Raw genomic sequence first — 21,797 nt, forward strand, 5'->3', positions numbered from 1 at the left:
CTATGCGTTTGCTCGCTTTGTGAGCTCTTGGTTCTTTCGAATTTGCCACAGCACCAGAATTGTCACAATAAATGGTGATGCTCTTGGGCAGATTCGTAACCACACCTAAGTCAAAAAGAAAGTTCTTGAGCCATACAGCCTCCTTTGCAGCCTCCGAAGCGGCCACATATTCGGCTTCCATGGTAGAGTCTGCAATGCATTTCTGCTTTACACCCTTCCAAATTACGGCTCCACCTCCTTAGGTAAACACATATCCAGAAGTAGATTTCCTCGAGTCTTGATCAGCTTGAAAGTCTGAATCAGTATATCCCAAAGGACAGAGCTCGCCTGCTTTGTAAAATAGAACAGTCCGTTTAAGGTACTTGAGTATGTTTTTTACTGCAGTCCAATGTCCTTGGCCCGGATTTGACTGATATATTGCTACCATGCCAACAACAAAGCAAATATCAGGCCTTGTACAAAGCATAGCATACATAAGACTACCAACTGCCGAAGCGTATGGTATCCTTCTCATCTCTACTACCTCAGATGTTGTCTTAGAACACATCTCTTGAGATAAATGGATGTCATGTCTAAAAGGTAAGAAACCTTTCTTGACATCTTGCATACTAAAACGACTAAGTACAGTGTCGATGTAAGGTTCTTGAGATAAGCACAACATTCTCTTCTCACGGACCCTTAGGACCTTGATGCCTAGAATGTGTCACGCGTCTCCCACATCTTGATCTCGAACTGGTTTAACAACCACGTTCGTACTGATGACAACGTCTTTTTATTGTTTCCAATTAGAAGAATGTCATCTACATATAAAACTAAGAACACCACATTCCCTTTCTCAACCTTCTTACACACGCAACTCTCGTTATGGCACTTTTCGAATCCAAACTTATGAACAGTTTGATCGAAACACTGATTCCATGATCTAGATGCTTGCTTGAGGTCATAAATGGCCTTCTTAAGCTTCCATACCATGCGCTCTTTGCCCTTGACGGCATAACCCTCGGGTTGTTCCATGTAGATGGTCTCCTCAAGACTACTGTTCAAGAACACAGTCTTAACGTCCATCTGCCACACATCCCAATCCATGTAAGCTGCTTTAGACAATAGAATCCGGATTGATTTGAGCATGGCCACTGGGGAGAAGGTCTCGTTGTAATCGACACCTTTCCTTTTGGGTGTACCCCTTAGCCACTAGTCTTGCCTTAAAGACTTTAACTCGTTCATCGGGTCCACGTTTACGTTTGTATATCCACTTGCTCCCAATGGCAGTACAGCCTTCGGGTAGGACGGACAAATCGTAGACGTCTTTGTCTATCATAGATTGTAGTTCCGAATCCATTGCTCTTACCCATTCGCAATGATCGACATCCGCATGCGCCTCTGCAAAATTCTAGGGATCTAGTACATTGCTGCCCGAGGAGTGATCCATAGATTCTCCCAAAACAAAGTTCCTATCGGGCTCATGAGAGACCCTCCCACTGCGGCGCGACACTACAACATTAGGTGTAGAAGTTGAAGGTTCGGGAATTGGTTGTACAATTGGTACTTGTTCTTGGTTAATGGAACTTGTGACTGAAGTGAGCTCTTCTAGAGCCACCTCACTGCTGGGTTTATGATTCATAACAAAGTCTTCCTCTAAGAATGTCGCGTGATTGCTCACAATGACTTTCTTGTCTCGGAGACTATAGAATTCATAAGCTTTTGAACCTTTAGGGTCACCTATAAACAAACATACCTTTGTCCTTGAGTCCAGCTTAGTTGGATCATTTTCCAAAATATGAGCTGGACACCCCCATATCTTGAGATGCTCTAGATTGGACTTGCGCCCATTCCACAACTCATACGGAGTAGCAGGAACAGATTTTGATGGTAAAGTGTCTAATATATGGCTCGCGGAAAGCAAGGCATGGCCCCAAAATGAAATAGGCAGTCGTGCATAACTCATCATCGACCGGACCATGTTTAACAAGGTCCTAATCCTTCTTTCAGCTATGCCATTCTGCTGGGGTGTGCCCAGTGCAGTCAGTTGGGATTCAATTCCCTCTACCGATAAGTAGTCCAAAAACTCGGCACTAAGGTATTCGCCTCCGCGATCAGATCGCAGGCTTTTGATATGTTTTTCATGATGCGTCTCCGCATAAGCCTTCAACTGTTTGAACTTGTCAAAAGATTCAGACTTAAAGCGCATCAAATAAACATATCCAACTTTCGAGTAATCATCAATAAAAGTGATGAAGTAGCGAAAGCCGCCTCTTGCGTCAGTTGACATTGATCCACACACATCAGTATGAACGAGTTCTAGTACTTCCTTGGCCCTATTTCCTTTCACCCTAAAAGGTCTCTTAGTCATCTTGCCTTCTAAGTAGGATTCACACGTAGAAAACGACTCAGTGTCTAGACCTTTAAGAAGGTCTTGGTCCACGAGAGTTTGAATCCTCCTTTGGTTGGCTTGACCAAGTCTAAGGTGCCATAAGTGCGTTTCGTTCATTGAACTTGAAGGTTCCTTTCTTTTCTTTGAAAATTTCGATGCATTATTGAGTTCTAATTTGCGATTATTAAATTGTGTAGATATGATTGTGTACAGATTGTAGATTGTTTTCCATGATATCACGACAGATATAAGAACCATCTTTCTTAATAACACAATTGTCATTAAAATAAATCGAATATCCATAAAAAACCAATTTAGAAACTGAAATTAAATTTCTTCCAAAAGAAGGTATCAACAAAACATTTTTTTAAACCAAAAATCTATCACTACTAAAACACAAATAAACATCTCCCACTGCTACGGCCGTCACTTTAGTAGCGTCGCCCAGCTAGACCTCGATCTCACCATCATATAGCCGTCTTGTCACCTGCATTAAGTCAGGATCGAAACAAATATGATCAGTTGCTCCAGTGTCTATAACCCAAGTATGAGATAAAGTCGAAGTCAATCATGACTCGACAACTAGAGCTTGGTGCATACCTGTAGCCTTACCCTTTTTGGGGCAGTCTGGCTTCCAATGCCCCTTCTCACCACACTTAAAACACTTTCCTGTTTGCTTCTTGCCCGACCTCCTCTTCTTCTTTCCCTTAGCTTCCTTAGCTACGACCTGGTTCATCACTTTCTTCTTTCCTGCGCCAGGCCTAGGGCCAGAGGAACGATGTATCGAACTAACCATCGCAGCCTTAGCTTGGTTCATGAGATCCTTTGCCGACTGAAGTTCAGTCAAAAACTCAGCCAAGGTGTAGTTTCTTTTGTTCATCTCAAAGTTGAGCTTGAACTGCTGAAAGCTAGGGGGCAGACTTTGAAGGATGATAGTAACTTGGAACTCGGCATCAATGACACCTCCCAAAACCTCAATTTGATTGAGGTGGCTCATCATCTCGAGGACATGGTCCCGTACAGAAGAATCTTCCTTCATAGTCTTAGCCATGATACTCCGAAAGGCTTGAGACTTAGCCGTTCGATTCTGAGTACTAAAGAGATTTGTGAGATTTTGCATAATCTCGGCGGCAGTCGCCATGGCGGCATGCTGATGTCTAAGCACTGTTGACATGGAGGCCAACATATAACACTTAGCCATCTCATTTGCCTTATGTCACCGTTTATGCGCATCTCGCACTGCCTGTGAGGCATTAGCCGCCGGCACTGGAGGCCGTGGAGTAGTGAGCACAAACTTGTACTCATCAGCCGTGAGAACGATGTCCAAATTTTGTTTCCATTTTATGTAATTTTGGCCCTCGAGTTTGTTTTCTTTAAGAATTGCAGAAAGAGGATTGAGTGACATTTTGACGATTTAGTTTGCACTGCAAAACAGAATATTTACTATTTGTCATAAACTCATGTAATGAAATTACAGAGATTAACCATAAAACTTTTCAAATTCTCACAATTGTAAAATTAAATTTTGTACCCTCAAGCAGAGGTCAATACGCATTACAATTTTAACATTTTTACTAGTCACAACACCGACGAATAGTCCAGAGACCGCAACACAGCATGGCCGCCAAATGTTTCCCAAGCACGACCATCAGATTTAGCATTACAGAATCTTGTTTCTTTTAACACATTCCCATAATAATGTTCATGAGTTGATAACAAGACCAAGCTATCTCGTAAATTCTGTTTGGACTTCTGAAACTCGTAATTTCTTACTATTATTGTCCCCACAACATGGGTGGTGATAATATTGGAAACTACTTTCTAGTCCACACTATTTACATATGAGAAGTCCACCTATACAAACTTGCTATTTCTTAGGATTATTGTCCCCGCAGCATGGATGTCGATAAGATTCAGAAAGTAGCTTCATAAGTTGTGGACCAATCGATAGAGACCATATACAAACTTACTTCGTAATTATCGCTTAGATATTTGAGTTATGGTTTTTCATTAATTATCCTTAGCTTTGGTGCAGATTAAAGGCTTAATAAATTCTGTTTTAATTAAAAAAATTTATTGATATTTAAAAATCGAAATTTAAAATTTAATTTTGCAAAATTAAATCTAATATTGAAATAAAGAAACAAAGTGAAGGATGACAAAAATGAAGAAGAATGATAATTTTGAAATAATAACAGATTTAGTACATAACTGAAATAATATCAGATTTAAAATGTTAAAAGTATAAAAAGACCAAATTGCCAAAACATCTCAAAATCCTCCAAAAGGACATTTTCGTCTCGAAACAGTGCAAAATGACAGTTTTTGATATAAACCCTTAGTCCAGGGACTACTGGTGATATTTTTAAAGTCACCATTTTTGAGATAAACTCATAGTCGCGGACCATTTTTAAAATTCACTCAATTGAATAACTAGAATATGATAAAACTTTATGATTTAAAGCCTTGTATTTTTTCTCTGTTATTTTTCTCCTTCATTCTTTTTGCTATTTTTAATCTACCTAACTATATTAACATTTTTCATTTTTTCTCCTTAATTCACAAATGGAAAAAGGAAAAAAATCACTCTCTTATTAATCTAACTAACTAAATACGACTGATTAAACCTTTTCATTAACAAGAGAGAAATTAATTATGGTAAAGAGAAATTGTACTCCCTCCGTCCCGGCTAAGATGACACATTGCTTAGCCGGACGGGGTTTTAGGAGTTATTGGTTAAAGTGTTTAATTGAAGAGAGAGAAGGTGGTGTAAGTATTAAAGTAGAGAGATAATGAAAGATGGATATTTTAATAGGAGTGAGAAAAAGTGGTTGAGTGTATTAATTGGAAAGAGAAAGTTACCAAAAAAGGAAATGTGTCATCTTAGTTGGGACAAACTAAAAAGAAAAACGTGTTATCTTAAGCGGGACGGAGGGAGTAATATATAAGTATAACTTTTGGAAATAACTTTTTTTTTTCAATTGATCTTTATTATTTTCTCCACTAACTCAATATGCAGACTTTGCATTGGAAGAAGGATTTGAGATAATTGGGAAACAAATGGTGCAGAAATGTGGTTATTTGCCATTGGCAATTTGTTTACTCGGTGGGGTTTTGAGAGAGAGAGAATTGATTGTTGAGTGGGAATCAGTAAATGAGCACATCAAAGCAGCCATATATGGAGATGAAAAGCAGATCGATGGAGTGCTGAATTTAAGCTATGAAAGTTTACCCTATTATTTGAAGCCTTGCTTTCTCTATATGGGTATTTTCGAGGAGGATAATACCATACCTGCTTCTTATCTATATAAGAGATGGATAGCACAAGGCATGATTTCATATGAGAATCTTGGAGACAAGGAGGATACTTTAATGGATATCGCAGAGTTATACTTAAGTGAGTTAGCCTCCAGGTCCATTGTTCAGGTTGAAATTTATTATGATTATGATGTAGCAGGTAGAAATTTTAAGTATAAGACATGCAAACTTCATGATATAGTACGAGAACTATGTTTGAAATTGGGAAAAAGAGAGGATTTTGGTGCGCTGAGTTTGGAGTATGAAGGTGGGAAACTTAGTACCTTACTACGGGAATCTTCCTTGCATATGAAAATACAACATTTGACTATTGGTTTCAAGAGTGAAGTTGAACACGAGCCTACAGTCGCTTGTGGAGAAGATACTAGCAAGCATATAAGGTCTCTTCAATTAACCAATCTCATAAATTCGAATGTTTTTCTGTTTCCTCCACAAAGTATGGTTGATCTTCAAAAATTCAAATTGTTGAGAGACCTAGTTTTTGTGAGATTCAAATTTCCTGGAAGAAAGTTACCAAGAGGAATCACTAGTCTTGTTCACCTTAGAAGTTTGCGTTTAGAAGCATGTGTACTTGATAAGCTACCGTTGTCCATTAGGAATTTGGTACATTTGGATACCCTTAATTTACAGCTATCAGAGGATGTTGAAGTTCCAAATGTTTTTAAAGAGATCTTGCGATTAAAACACTTGATTCTTCCTCTTTATGACTTTGAAAACTGTAGAAATAATCTAGTAAGATTGGATGAGGGAGTAAATGAGTTGGAGACTCTACTATGGCTTGATAGTAGATGTCATGAACTTAAATGTATGGGCAGAATGAAGAATATCCAACGTTTTGCTGCAATAGTACACGATAATGAAAGCTTGTCAGCTATCATGAATGGCATTATGAACTGGAACAAGATACAGGATTGTATTGTTTTCATTGTTGGAAGTTGCGATTTAACAAGTGAGCGAATGCTGGAGAAGGCTTTGACATGTCCCAATCTTTATCAATTGAGAATTATGTCTAAGTTAGGCAAGGCACTAGCAAAGTGCCAGAGTGACCTGATGAGCTCGAAACTTAGATTTTTGGATTTGTTGAATTCCAAGATTGAGGATGACCCAATGGGGATACTGGGAAAACTTCCTTGCTTGGTAACACTGCAATTTAAGGATGACTCATTTGTTGGGGAGGAGATGAGGTGTCCAGCAAACAGTTTTCTTCGCCTCAAGAAGCTAACATTAAGAGGTTTGCCAAAGTTGAGGGAGTGGAGAGTGGAGTCAGCAGCCATGCCCCTTCTCTCTCGATTAACAATCAGAGAGTGTTCTTGTCTAGAGATGATTCCAGAGGGATTGAGTGCCATTTTTACCCTTCAGACTCTCGTAATCAAACAAATGCCTGGATTGAGAGAAAGGGTATCACCAGCAGGACAAGATTTCTACAAAGTCCGCCACGTCCCTTCAATTATCATCAAGGACTAGTCTGTACCAACCAGGTATCTCATGTCATGTTAATCTAGTTTCTTTGTTAGAAATCTTTATCTGCTTCATGTTCTTGTTTCTTTGTTAAACTGACTGGGTTGAAGGCAGTGGCAATGGTGCTGGCAGTGTGGGGTTTCGTGTCGTACTCATACATCTACCAGCATCATCTCTATGATTAGAAGATGAAGGAAGAGAGACAGAAATGATGGAGGTGTGCAGATTCAGCTTTTTGATGAAAGAGAATACCTTGATTTTAGTGCTTAAGTCTTCATTATGTTTGCTTTAAGATTAAATACACGCTGCATCTTGTTTGATAACTTGTTATTGTTGATGCTATTATTAAATAACAATAGTCTTGGGAATCTACTCTTTCTGGTTATGAACTTTGGCTAGATAATTATGCAAAGTTCAGATGGTATTGTTTTGTGAATGCAAAGAGAATCTTGCTATATTGTATGAGTGTCCCAATACAACTTCTCTGTATGGCTGAAGCTACATATTTACTAGATGTTGATGATATGTTTCTTCTAGTAATAAGTTGGAAGTATGGAGGAGATAATCAATAGAGCATACTTGGATGGACTACAAGTTTTTTTATGACAAAGGGGAATCTTCATTGTTGTATGTGTGAATTCCTTGATATTGATACTTTTTATTTTGTTTAGATTATTTTGGATCCTTTTATATTCAGAATTGGTAATTTTGTCTAATGAGTTACGCATTAGTTTTTGTTGTACTCCCTCCGTCCCACAAAAGATGTCACACTTCCCTTTTTAGTTTGTCCCACAAAAGATGTCACATTTCTTTTTCTAGAAAAAGTTCTCTCTCACATGAATATAAAAATTATATTTTCTCTCTCCATTTAACACATAAAATAAAACCTCCTAAAATATCGTGCCGTTTCACAAGTGTGACATCTTTTGTGAGACGGAGGGAGTAGGATTTGAGTTTAATTATTAATTTGTACTTTTATATTGAGACTTAATTTTCAAATTTTTGGTATCAAAATAAGAAAATATCTTACTAATATATTTGAAAGGCAAAAAATTATAAATTAATAGGTATTTGTGGGGTGAATGTAATTCCAAATATTTATGGGACGTATTTGTGGAGTAGACGTCACCACGGTTCGTGAACCGTCGGTTCCCGGTTCGGAACCGCCGGTTCCGGTTCCAAAAAATATGGAACCGGAACCGGCCCGCCTAGGGTCAGGCGGTTCCGGTTCATGAACCGGTTCAATCACGGTTCGAAGCCGGTTCAAGACCGGCGGTTTTCAGACGGTTCCGGTCCGGTTCCGGGCCGGTTCGACGGTTCAATTTCGTTTTTTTTTTTTTTTTTTTTAAATTTATTCATTTATAGTGCTAATTACAAATTACATCTTGTAGTTGTAGTGTTCTACTAACTAATTATTATCGAATAAATAAATATAACGAAAATGACAATTGACAAATAGAGTAGAAGTCGACATTGAAGTTGGACAATTAGAATTTTATTGATACAATGATTACAAATTACAATCATACAATTATACAAATTTGAACAATATGTTGATATTACAAATACAAATGTTGAAAATTGAAATTACAATAGAGTCAAAAGACTTAATACATAACATAATACATGCTTGTTAGCTTGTATAACAATTTAAATAAAAAATCTTAAGTAAAAAACAATAAATTATAAATGCAAATAGATAGTATAATATATTATATATATATTCTTAGTCGGCGAAGGAGATGTTTCTATATAACTAAATTGAGGATATCTTTAGCAATTCAACCTTAATTGTTGAGTTTAATTTAACCATCAACAATCATGGTAGAATTGTCAAAAGTCTCCTGGATTTAGTCTTATAGAGAAGTCTTCTTCATCGATTAGAGTATATACAAATACAATTATATAATTGTATTTGTATATTTTAAAGTTGAAACAATTGGAAAAAAAAAGAAATAAAGGAAAAGGACTTGAGCCCAACTTAAATTTAAAATTTAAGTTGGGTTGCCTACGTATCCTTAATGCTCAATTACATTAAGGAATCAAAGTCCACGTAGTTCTCTTACCTTACTTACCTATTCGGCAATCGGCGGTAGACCTCCCACTCCACCTCATTGTTCTTCTTCTTCTTCTTCGTCGGGGTAGTAGTCTTGGTCGGTTTGTACTTGGGTGTTCCAATCTAGCTCTTGATCTCTAATGTCAGCCGAACACCAATCGTCAAGTAACATGGTGGCTTCCATATTTTGGCCGGATAGTCTACTTCTTCTATCGTCCAAGACGTTGCCTCCAACACTAAAAGCGGACTCGACGGCGACAGTGGAAGCCGGAATTGAAAAAATCTCCTTGGCCATTGATGCAAGGATGGGAAAATCTTTCTCATGTGTTCCCCACCAATCGAGGACGTCGATTTGGTTGGGAACGGGACCTTCATCTTCATTCAAAGAAAAGCGTGAGTCAAAATATAAATCTAACTCACTTACCGTACTCCTTGCCGACAAACTACCGCTGGTGGTGTAACCGTATAGGTCGGCCAATTGGGATTGTGCGTCGGGGTCATCAACTTGAAAGAACCCAAAACTGTGTTGTTGATGAGGGGTGGGTCGTTGCCTCACTTGGTGGGTACTGTTGTACTTGGCTTCGTATTCGGCAAAGAGAGTTCGCAACTCAAACTCAAATGCATGTTTGATGACGGAGAGATTGGGGAGGTTTATTTGGAATATTTCGGACAAACGTACGTTGTTGTTGTTGTCCTCATTGACTTTGGATTGCAAATCCCGAAGTGGTTGAAGATCAATAGAACTCAAATTGTTGTAATAAAATTCTAAAATCTTCAAGGTACCGACTAATTTCCATTTCGGATCCAAAACCTTTGCAATCAAAAACACCGTTGGAATCTCACTGAAATACTTAAGCCATTTGTCAATCATATAATATAAAACACACATCAACTCAGGATTTGTAATGGAATTTTTCATAGCCGTCTTAAAACCAAGTGATATATACATGCAATGCTCTAAAACACGAACAGATGTGCAATAATAAACACCCGATAACTCAACAGTCGCATTTTTGAAACCTTTGAACAATTTAAACAAACTCATGCTTTGCTCCCAACATGCATGCGATAAATATAAATCAGGAACGGGATAGGTCCTAAAAAAATCAATCAAATAATCTATATGCTCCAAAGTAGAGTTCAAACAATCATATGTGGAGTTCCATCTAGTAGACACATCAATTGTAAAATTTGTGTACCTGATCTTCTTTTGATGACAATATTTCTTCCAAGCCTTACCAATGTGAGGCTTCCAATGGATCAAATTTACGGCAGTTCTAATAGGATCAACATGTTTTTGCCACAAAGAAAGAGCATCTTGTACACATAAATTTAAAATATGACAAATGCATCTTTGATGAAAGTACTTACCATTTATAACCGGGGCACAAGCCGCAATTAAGTCGGCAATACTTGCAGTGTTAGCGGTTGCATTATCAAAACCAACAGAAAAGACCTTATTGCACAATCTATATTCATTCAAAACTTAAATAATTAAAGCAGCAATTGCGGGTGCGGTGTGTGGCGTAGGAAATTGTCTAAAACCAATCAAACGCTTGTGCAACGTCCAACTATTGTCCAAAAAATGACATGTAATGCCCATATAAGAATTTCTTTGAAAAGCATCAGTCCACACATCAGAGCAAATGTTTACTTTGTGACCCAAGGTGGACAAAAAACGTGTTACTTCTTTTCGCTTCTCAAAAAATTGTCTGTTGTTAGATCTTTGATGTGAAGTTGCAGGTATTCTTTTAGCACCGACATTAAAAGCGGTTTGCATAGTAACTTCATATTTTTTGTCATCAAAAAAATTGAAAGGCAAATGCTTCATTGCAGCCCATCTAACCATAGCATCTTGAGCGACTTTATGATCATATTTAAAAAGAGGCGTACCTGTTGTTTCAGACGCACCGGACGGGAAGTTTAGTTGGGTTTGGGATTTGGCGGTCCCATATTCGATCGGATGCTTTGCCTTTAAATGACGATGGAGAGTACCATAGCCCCCACCGACAAAAAAGGGGTAGGATTTATCGCAATAGTTACAATATGCGACAAATTCATTGGTCGGTTTTTGAGTGGCATCTAGTACCGGGACTTTTTTATAATGTTTAACAAAAATATCCGATTTCAAGGCCTTCTTATTAGCCTTACCCCGCTCGGTTTGAGTTTCAGGAGGAGGAACCGCTTCATCATTTTCACCAACTTGTCCGGCGCTCGTCGGAGGATATTGTGCAGATCCTCCACCATTATCACCGTCATCGTCGGATGATAAATTCACGTTACCATAAGAGTGATAAGACTCGTAACCTTCACCGCCGCTCATGTTGCTAAGTACCATGGCAGCCCTATGATCTTCTTCGGCCTACAAATATTATATATAAAGTTATAAACGGTATAAATAATGTATAGTACCAAAAATAAGAATTTGTAAAATTAATATTCGAACAACTTACTTGCAAACGCATAGCGGTTTGTCGGGAAACCTCATCCATAACCTCACGATGACTAGGGCGCCTTGATTTCCGAAGATCACTTTGATCTTGGTCTTGGGCAATTCCCTTGCCCCGATCACCACCACGACGAGATGAAGACATTTTTTGCAAATTGAAAAATAAAGAGAGAGTATAACAAGAGTAGTGAGGGATGACCGGATGATTATGATAGACAATTGAAGTAAATTATAAGAACAATTTGCACAAATATAGTAAACAACTTGAACAATTAGAGAGAATGGAGATAGAGATGAGAGAAATTGTGAGAATGAGAAGAGAAATCCTTGTTAACACAAGAATGGGGTGAGTAGAAATGAAGGGGAGAGGGGGTATTTAATGGAGAAAAAATCAGATTTAATAAAAAAAAAAAAAAAAAAAAAAATTGAATTTTCGAAAATTTGAAACCGGCCGGTTTACCGCCTGAACCGCCGGTTTCTGACACGAAACCGCCGGTTTCTGGCCGGTTTCTGACACCAAACCGGCGGTTTCTAGCCGTTCTGCCACCCTACTCTGCAACCCTAGCCCTAGACCGCCTGAAAAGCTGCCGGAACCGGCGGGTTCTGGCCGGTTCCAGACCAAACCGGCGGTTTGGTCGCCGGTTTCTGACAGAAACCGCCGGTTTCCTGCCACCCTACGCCTGCACCCCTACGCTGCCACCGCCCTACGCCTGAAAAGCTGTCGGAACCGCCTAACCGGCGGTTTGGAACCGCCGGTTTCCGGCGAACCGCCGGTTTCTAACCGGCGGTTCCGGTTCTTATTTTTCCGCGAACCTGAACCGGCCCGCCTAAACCGCCGACTACTATCCGGTTCCGAACCGCCACCGCGGTTCCGGTTCATGGTTCCGAACCGCCGGTGACGGTTCCGGGCCGGTTCGGACGGGCCGGTTCGGTTTGGTGACGTCTATTGTGGAGTACATGTAATATAAGAATAGATTTTGGCACCACGTGGTAGTATATGTCCTTTTAGCCGTAGGGGGCATAACAATAGATTTTCAGAGTGACGTATTCAAGTGTCATAAAAGACCAATTTTATTGTAGTGAATCTTATGCTGCAACTTAAATTTTTTTTTTGTTTTTAGAGAATATTAACGCGAGATTACGTGCATTTGTATACTATCTTTAACTTTGTGCCAAATTAAGATTTGTCTGTATGTATATTGATTTTTGTCGAAGATGTTAAATAAGAAAAGATCAATTTAAATACTAGCACTCCTAGTACTGGAAAAAAATCTTGTGTTAGCACACAATTCTGCTCAAGTATATGCCACAACTTTTTGTTGTCTCGTACAAAATTTGCCAGTTGGATGAACCCTGCAAAGAAACATCCAACAAATTTTCTAAAAATAAGGAGCCGTTCACTTGACTCATATTTCGAAATGCATGAATCAAATCCGACATGAATTTAAATCTTCATGGCCCCACCACCGGCGATATAATTGTACGCGTTTGGTTATATTGATTTGAGCTCCCGGATTTGGCAGACATGCGATGACATTGACTTCTTTGTCCTCAATAATTTAGCGGTTTACCTACTATATGCTCGTCTCATTAGTGGCAAAATCGAATGAAAATATTGAAATGCCCTCCAAAAATGAAATTTTCTGTATGGCGGCAAATGGGTGCCTTCATATACTGTGCGACTTTGCCGACCGATTCATGCATTGACGGTCTTGTTTTTGGCAAGTACCCCGCAAGATGTATTCGTATCATATGTATAAACTTCTTCCGATTTTCATTCTAGCTTTCTGGTTGTGTTCTCAGGGTGCTATGTTGACTGCAATTGGAGCTTCTGGTGGCACGACGGGCGGTGGAAGTGATCCTTTTGGTATGTGTATTTTACATGAAATAATTCGTCGGCTTATCAGAGATTGTTGTCCATGTTTTGATTGCATTAGTGTTACGTAGGCGTGGTTCCACAAAAATGAACCCGGAAGTATAAAAAAGGGGATCGCACTCGCCGTCTGTGGTCTCATCACGAAGAAGAAATTTTAGCAGCTACTTTGGTCGAGCTTGTTGCGCTGGGGTGGAAATCAGACAACGGCTTTCGCACTAGGTACCTTCAACGCTGTGAGGATAATATCAGGCAAGAATTTCCTACCTCTGACATCAAAGGTTCACCACATGTTGTGTCCAAACTCACAGCCTGGAAAGCAAGCTACACAATCCTGTGCAAAATTCTTTAGAGGACTGGTGTAGGGTTCAGTGCCAACGGTGATTACAAAATTGACATCGACGACGAGCAGTGGGAGCACGTCGTTAAGGTACTAACATTGCATATACGCATATGCTTTATGCTTAGGGCTCGTTCGGTGACCCTGATTTACGCCTAATTGATGCCAATTCTGTGCAACTCGCACAGTTCGGTGTTCATTTTTTAAATCTGTACGGCCCGTTATATAACCACGTGCCCGCACTGTTTAAGCCCTTATTCTCTTATTTCAAATCACGGAAGCCAGCCACGAAGTAAAATCTGGCCTGCTACCTGATTTGGCACAAAAAATTACTCCTGTGCCCCTCAATTATTCGAAACCCACCGAGATCCAACTTTCTCTCCCATTTCTTCATTACCCCATCCCTCTCTCTACCTACCTCTCTCTGAAACCTTCTCCTTCTATCCCTCTCTGCCCAACACAAGATAAAATAGTTGCGGATAGTAGATCGAGGCCGGCGACTCCAAGCACAACAGACGGTAGCAGAATATTGTTGTTCGTTCGCTGAAATTTGTAGACAGCTGCCGAAAAATTTCGATTGTTGGTTTTGTTTTACATTTGTATGTGTATATGTCGTAACCCTTTGTCTCCTTCCTCAATTTTGTCAGATCTGTGTTCATCTCACATTGTGTGCTACCGGGCCTTCACGCATATCACCCGCATCTGCCGTTTCAAGGTATACCGCTTTCAAACACGATCTTTTTACATTGGCTTAGTTATATGTTATCTTTTTCCTTTACCGAGCTCGAAACAACTTGGTAATTTTTTTGGGCGACACATCCCCTATTCTGAATTTTTCAGATCTGTGCTTATGCAATCCGATCTGTCGACCCACACCGATGGTGGGTCCAAAGTCGGTGTATAAAATTATGTGCTTTCCCAACTTGCGTATGTGCATCTTGGGTCTTAGGTGCATTTTGCAACTTTTGATGTACCGCGTGTGTTTGTGGTTACTTGGAAATCATTTCCTTTTGTCTGTCTTTTATTGGTATAGATGCCGAGATCACGTACTAAATTTGCTTTGGTGTGCATCATGATGGAGAATATAACGCAACAATTGTGTGTATTAACCAATACTTTAGTTTATCGTTATTTGAAATGTAAAAACCGGAAGAAACGACTCTGCCTTGTCGATGACGTTCGGCGTTATAGTGTGCTTAACAAGCTTCCTATGCAAGTGAAGCATATGGTCCAGCTTATCAAGCTCACAGATTACGACTGCCTCACAAACCTACGAATGGACCGGAACACTTTCGGCCGCCTATGCCGTGTTCTCTCCACTCGTGCTGGTCTGTCCACTGGGAAATGTGTAGGGGTGGAAGAACAAGTCGCGATGTTTGTGCTTGTCCTAGCGCATCATCAGAAGAATCGCGTTGTTAAGTTCCAGTTTTGGCGGTCCGGGTCCACCGTGTCGCATTACGTGAATAAAGTGCTAGGTGCGGTCCTCAGCCTACACGATATATTGCTCTCTAAGCCCGAACCGGTTACCGAAGGCTGTTTCGACTACTGGTGGAAATGGTTCAAGGTGTGATGTGTGGTTCACTGTATGGGTTTATAAATCCACATGTTCAAATATCTCAACCTGTTACATTCATAATGCCAGGGATGTCTTGATGTAACAGGTTGATATGATGTAACATGTTCAAATATCTCAACCTGTTTGGCTTATTCTTGTGCTTTGTCCTGGCAATTGCTTGATCACCAATTGGTAGTGTTAGGGTTTCTTAGAGTAATCGGAAGATTAAATATTTAACCTTGAAAGAAGAATAATTTACACCTTAATTCAATTAAACACGTAGAGTTGAGGTTTTGAGTGAGATCTTTAATCTAATCGAACTATTACGAGTTAGGTCTAAGAATTAGAAGGGGACTTCAATTATTACACCTAATCTACGGATTTCTCACCTCGAGAGGGGGTTTAATCTATATTTGTGATTGATTCAACAATTCTGGAGACTTTAAATGGTAAATCAGTTTCAATTGGGTTAGGCTATGAGTTGTGCATCGGATCCTTGAATTCTGCATATTTCTCTATCATTTTCTACAGCTTGCTTGTGCTCTCCTGTTTAAGTGCTTTTATTTTAATCTCTGATTTTATATGCTTTTAGTAGTTGTTAGTTTAAAACCGAAATTCTTGATCGTCTGGATAGTAGTTGAAATTTATTTGTGGTACTTAGGTTTACACTTAATTGTCTTTGTGGGATACGATATACTCTTGATTGCTATTTGCTACAATAACCTCGTACACTTGCGGGTATTATTTGGGTAAAATAAAGTTGAGTCAACTAGCAGGAACTTCATCTAGGCAATCTGATTTGTCCAAAGTACCTATTGTGCGAATTTCGGCAGCAGAGAAGGCCGATCGCACTCGCAGGGGCGTTTGCTGGTACCAACGCATATCTGTAAGAACAGGTTTCTGTTTCTGGCCTACATGGGAGCTGACGATGACGATGACGAGGCAAGTGTTGAGATTCCACTTGACAGCAGTGCACTGGACGACGGAGTGATAGCTGAAGATCTGTCGCACATTCGGGCATTAGATGGTCGCCCGAGGACGAAAGCAATGACATTGGAGGGTACGATTGCATCCTCGAAGGTAACCGTGCTGGTGGTTACCGGAAGCACGCACGATTTCCTACATCTGCGATTGGCAGAACGTTTACATCTTCCCCTGACGAAGATTTGGCCATTCAGAGTATATGTGGGGAATGGCGAGTCGATCCTGTGCTCACATGTTAGCAATTTTTCGTGGACCTACACATTTTTCCGGTTCACGAACTTGACGTTATCCTAGGGATGGAATGGTTGGAGTCCTTGGGAAGGGTGACTCATGACTACATCCGGAAGTCGATGGAGTTCGTTAAAGATGATAGGCGTGTGGTGCTACAAAGGGTGGAGCGACCACCGAAGCAGATTTTGGCGACGACATTAGCTTCGTTTATGACGCTTACAGCGGGCGTCGAGCTATATGAAATGGTGGCAATCGATGATCAGGCCGATCGGATGGTTTGGTTTTTCCGGAGACGGTTCTGGCGCTGATATTGGAGTTTCTAATGGCGAATAGTGTGGTGTTTGATGTTTCGGTCGGTCTTCCCCCATAACACCCGTTTGATCATAGGATTCACTTAACACCAGGGGCGAAGCCGATCAATGTAAGGTCGTATCGTTATCCTTACTTTCAGAAGAATGAAATTGAGAAGCAAGTACGCTATATGCTCGAGCAAGGGGTTAGTCAGAGGAGTCACGGCCCATTTTCGTCGTCAATCCTCTTGGTTCGTAAGAAAGACGGGTCATTCCGCCTTTGCATTGACTACTGTGCCTTGAACAAGGCGACGATACCAGACCATTTCCTGATTCCAACGGCGGAGGAGTTGTTCGATGAACTCGGGGCAGCCAAGTTCTTCACTAAATTGGACCTTCGCTCCGGGTACCACCAGATCTAAATGCGATGAGGAGACATTTTTAAAATGGCTTTCCGGACCCACGACGGCCACTACGAATTCTTGGTGATGGCATTCGGCCTGACCAATGCTCCATCAACATTTCAGGCGGCGATGAACGGTATTTACCGGCCATTGCTAAGGAAATCGGTAATAGTGTTCTTTGATGACATTTTAGTATATAGCCCGGATTTGGCCACTCATGCTGGTCACCTGCGTACGGTATTAAGCATTTTGGCGGAAAACAGGTTCTTTGTAAAGGCTTCCAAGTGCGCGTTTTGCTGCACGACTGTGGAGTACTTGGGCCATTTAATAACAGACGGATGTTTGAAGGCGGATCCAGGAAAAATAGAAGCAACGGTGGTTTGGCCTGTCCCGACAATGCCAAAACAGCTCAGGGGCTTCCTCGGCTTAACCGGGTATTACCGCAGGTTTATCGCGCACTATGCCCAAATTGCCGCCCCATAACTGACACTTTAATGGACATCCCTGGGTTGTACTTAAGTGAGTTGGCTTCCAGGTCTCTAGTTCAATTTGAAATTCAGCTTTCGTATGATGTCGGAAACAAAACTTCAAGATATGGTTCATGCAAACTTCATGAAGTAGTACGAGAACCATGTTTGAAATTGGGGAAAATGGAGGATTTTGGCGTACAGAGTTTGGAGTATCAAGGTGGAAAACTTAGTACCTTAATACGGGAAGCTTCCTTGCATATGAAAATACAACATTTGGCTATCCATTTCAGGAGTGAAGTTGAACACGAGCCTACAGTCGCTTGTGGAGAAGATACTAGCGAGCATATAAGGTCTCTTCGATTATCCAATATCATAGATTCGGATGCTATTTTGTTTCCTCCACAAAGTATGATTGACCTTCAAAAATTCAAACTGTTGAGAGATCTAGTTATCGTGGAATTCAAATTTGCTAGAGGAAAGTTACCAAGAGGAATCACTAATTTTGTTCACCTTAGATGTTTGCGTTTAGAAGAATGTGAACTTGATAAGCTACCGTCATCCATGAGGAATTTGGTATACTTGGATACCCTTGATTTATCAAATTCATGGGATGTTGAAGTTCCAAATTGTTTTAAGGAGATGTTGCGATTAAAACACTTGATGTTTCCTTTTTATTATAGCGAAGAAATTGGAAATTATCGGGTAAGACTAGATGAGGGAGTAGACGAGTTGGAGACTCTACTATTCTTAGATAGTAGACTGAATGAATTAAAATGTATGGACAGAATGAAGAATCTCCGATGTTTTGGTATAATGATACACGATCATGAAAGCTTGTTAGAAGCATGAATGTGTCAAAGCATATCAAATGAAGATTATTGAGAGAAGATTATGGAGAATAATTGGAGAATAATTGATTGCATTATTGTCCTAGAATAGATTGATTACAAAATATTGTATTTTCCATAGATAGATAGGATTCACACCTATATAATACGGTGGTGAATTACAGTGTAACATAACACAAGAAATACAAATAATCTTCTACTCTCAAAACCTTCTCAACCATGCATCGCCTTATGAATCCCACCTCTCTCGATTACCATCTTTAAGATGGTATCAGAGCAGGTTTATTCGGGCTTGAGACTCAGAAAATTATCATCATAGTCTCGAGTACCTTCTCCAACCTTTTTTTTTAACCTGCAAAACACAACCAAAAAAAAATGTCAGATTCTGAATCTGAAACGCCTCCAAAAACCAACCAACCAATAACCCTTTCAGCCGAGCAATTCGCTGAATTCATGAGACTGAGTATGTCTTAGAAAAACACAAACAGTCAGCCTTCATCGGTGGAATCACTAGGCGAGGTGCGCCTAGCCGAAAGCTCAATGGGGACAATTATCCCCTATGGGCAAAACTGATGAGAAGGGGCATCCGTGGGAAGGGTCTGGCATCTCACATAACAGGTATGTGAGATGGCAGCACCTCCCACACCAACCGACCCTAACTACAACCGATGGCAACAGCGAGACGATTGCTGCTTCACTGGATCATAAACAACATCGACGCCAGCCTCGTTAATGAGGTCTCCCAATACGAAACGGCCTATGACTTATGGGATAGTCTGGCCACAATGTACGGAAGCGGCGCCGACCAATTCCAAATTTCGGACCGGCACAGACAAGCCTACAGCATCAGGCAGGGAAATCTATCATTAGAGAGCCTATGGCAAAAACTTCAAGATCTATGGATCTCAATTGACACCAGAGATCCGAATCCAATGGACACTCCTTCCAGTATTGAGAAGTACAATCAGAACACACAAAGGCATAGGTTGTACCAGTTCGTATGGGCGCTAGATGACCACCGATACGATAAAATCAAAAGAGAGATCCTAAACATGGATCTCATACCGACGGCAAGGAAGGCGTACGGCCTGGTCAGAAGAGAGTCCGTCAATGAAAAGCTGCTCAATCCAGAACCCAAGGAGTCCGGAATAGGAGTCGGATTAGCCATAAACAGGCCGATCACCACACAAAGCCACCAACCCCCGAGAAATCCTAGCTATCGAAAGGAGGAAGACAAAAGTAAATTGGTGTGTAGTCATTGTGGAGGAAAGAAACACACCAAAGATACATGCTTCCACATCCATGGGTTCCCGGAGTGGTGGGAGGAGATGAAGAAGGCAAGGCAGGCCCGGAATGCAGGTCGGAACCATGGCGGAGAGAGAGCAGCAGCAGCCGCTGCCATCGACCGCGCCACCTACACCGACAAATCAGCGGGCGGCAGCGGCGGTAGCGGCGAGAGCCAACCCGAGGAGAAGACGACCACCGCATCCGTCTCCATAGCAAGAACGTGGTCAGAAGGTACAGTTCTATTAGCCGGAATCATCGCCGACGGCGGAAGGAGCTAGGGTTCCCACAGACGAGAAGGATACGGCGGCTAGGGTTTCCGAAATTATGGATAAAAAGGCCATATATACCCACCCCACAATTATCCCAAAATACCACCCACAACCCCGCCTCCTATCTTCCTCACATATTATACCCCAAAACTTCTGTAAATCCCAATTTGAACCCCACCTCACTTCAGACTCACAAATCTCACCCCAGACTTTGATAATATTTCGAAATAACCCCCACATTGCCAAAATCTTGCATATTACCCCCCAGCCATCCAACAAAGTCACATATAAGTCCTCTATACCTTGTCGAAACTCCTTCGACGCCCTCGCTTGTTCCTCCACATCCGTATCAGGCCGAAAAGACCCTCACTGGATTTTTGATTGTGGGGCTACAGATACAATTTCCTTTGAAGCCTCAGATTTTGTATCCATCTCCACTTCCAAAAAATCCTATGTCCAAACCGCCAGTGGGGACCTAGCAAAAGTCATGGGGGCGGGCACGATAAATATTTCACCTACTCTTCGGCTATCTAATTGTCTTTATGTCCCTTCATTGTCACATAAACTATTATCTATCAGTCATGTGACCAAGGAGTTGAACTGTAAATTACTAATGCAACCTCAATTTTGCATGTTACAGAATATCAAGACGGGGACGATAGTTGGGCGTGGCACTGAGCGACGCGGACTGTACTATGTGGATGAGATAGCCCAACAGAGTGTTGTGATGATACTAACTCCTGGCCCGACAGACAGGCAGGCTTGGCTTTGGCATCGTCGGTTAGGGCATCCATCCTTAGGATATTTTCGCCTTCTCTTTCCTAACTTAGTTACTTCTATAAACTCTTTTCATTGTGACACTTGTGTGTTGGCCAAAAACCATAGACATTCTTTCAAGTTGAACAATACACGAATGAAATCTCCATTTGCTTTGGTACATTCTGATGTTTGGGGTCCTGCCCCCGTCACTGGGGGACAAGGTTTTCGATACTTTGTGCTTTTTATTGATGATTACTCCCGCATGACTTGGATTTATTTTTTGAAGAATAAGCATGAAGTTTTTGATAAATTCGTTGATTTCTATAACCTTATTCAAACACAGTATAATCATAGCATACAAATTCTTAGATCCGACAATGGGGGGAGTTTATCAATAAAAACATGCAAGAATTCTTTAGGAAAAATGGCCTAGTCTATCAAACCTCGTGTGCATACACTCCAGAACAAAATGGGGTGGCCGAAAGAAAAAACCGATACATCCTAGAAATTACCCGAGCTCTCCTAATTGAATCCAAAGTACCAAATTCTTTTTGGCCCGAGGCTATAGCAACCGCAGTATACCTTATAAATCGCCTACCCACTGGGATCCTTAACTTCAAAACACCTTTGGATATTTTTTCCAACCACTTTGAAATCTCATCTTCCTTATCCCTTGAGCCTGGGGTATTCGGTTGCTCTGTCTTTGTTCACATCCCAAAACACGAACGCTCCAAATTTGATCCATGTGCCCTCAAATGCGTCTTCATTGGCTATGGAAAAAATCAAAAAGGCTACAGATGCTATGACCCAACAACCCATCGAATGCAAACCACCA

General features: G+C 40.8%; 1 protein-coding gene across 1 annotated transcript in view; it reads left to right on the forward strand.

Moving 5' to 3' along the window:
- LOC125193565 (putative disease resistance protein At1g50180) overlaps nucleotides 1-21,797 on the forward strand; it is a 39,866-nt gene that overhangs the window by 5,212 nt on the left and 12,857 nt on the right. Inside the window, exon 2 of the mRNA XM_089070079.1 lies at nucleotides 5,391-7,167. Within this exon, the coding sequence (XP_088926205.1) occupies nucleotides 5,391-7,153 (1,763 nt within the window). The 3' untranslated portion in view covers nucleotides 7,154-7,167. The remainder of the gene's footprint in view (nucleotides 1-5,390; nucleotides 7,168-21,797) is intronic.

This window comes from Salvia hispanica, chromosome 4 (genome assembly GCF_029641045.1).
Source record: "Salvia hispanica isolate PSC_SH4W2 chromosome 4, Shi_PSC_v1, whole genome shotgun sequence".
Taxonomy (NCBI): domain Eukaryota; kingdom Viridiplantae; phylum Streptophyta; class Magnoliopsida; order Lamiales; family Lamiaceae; genus Salvia; species Salvia hispanica.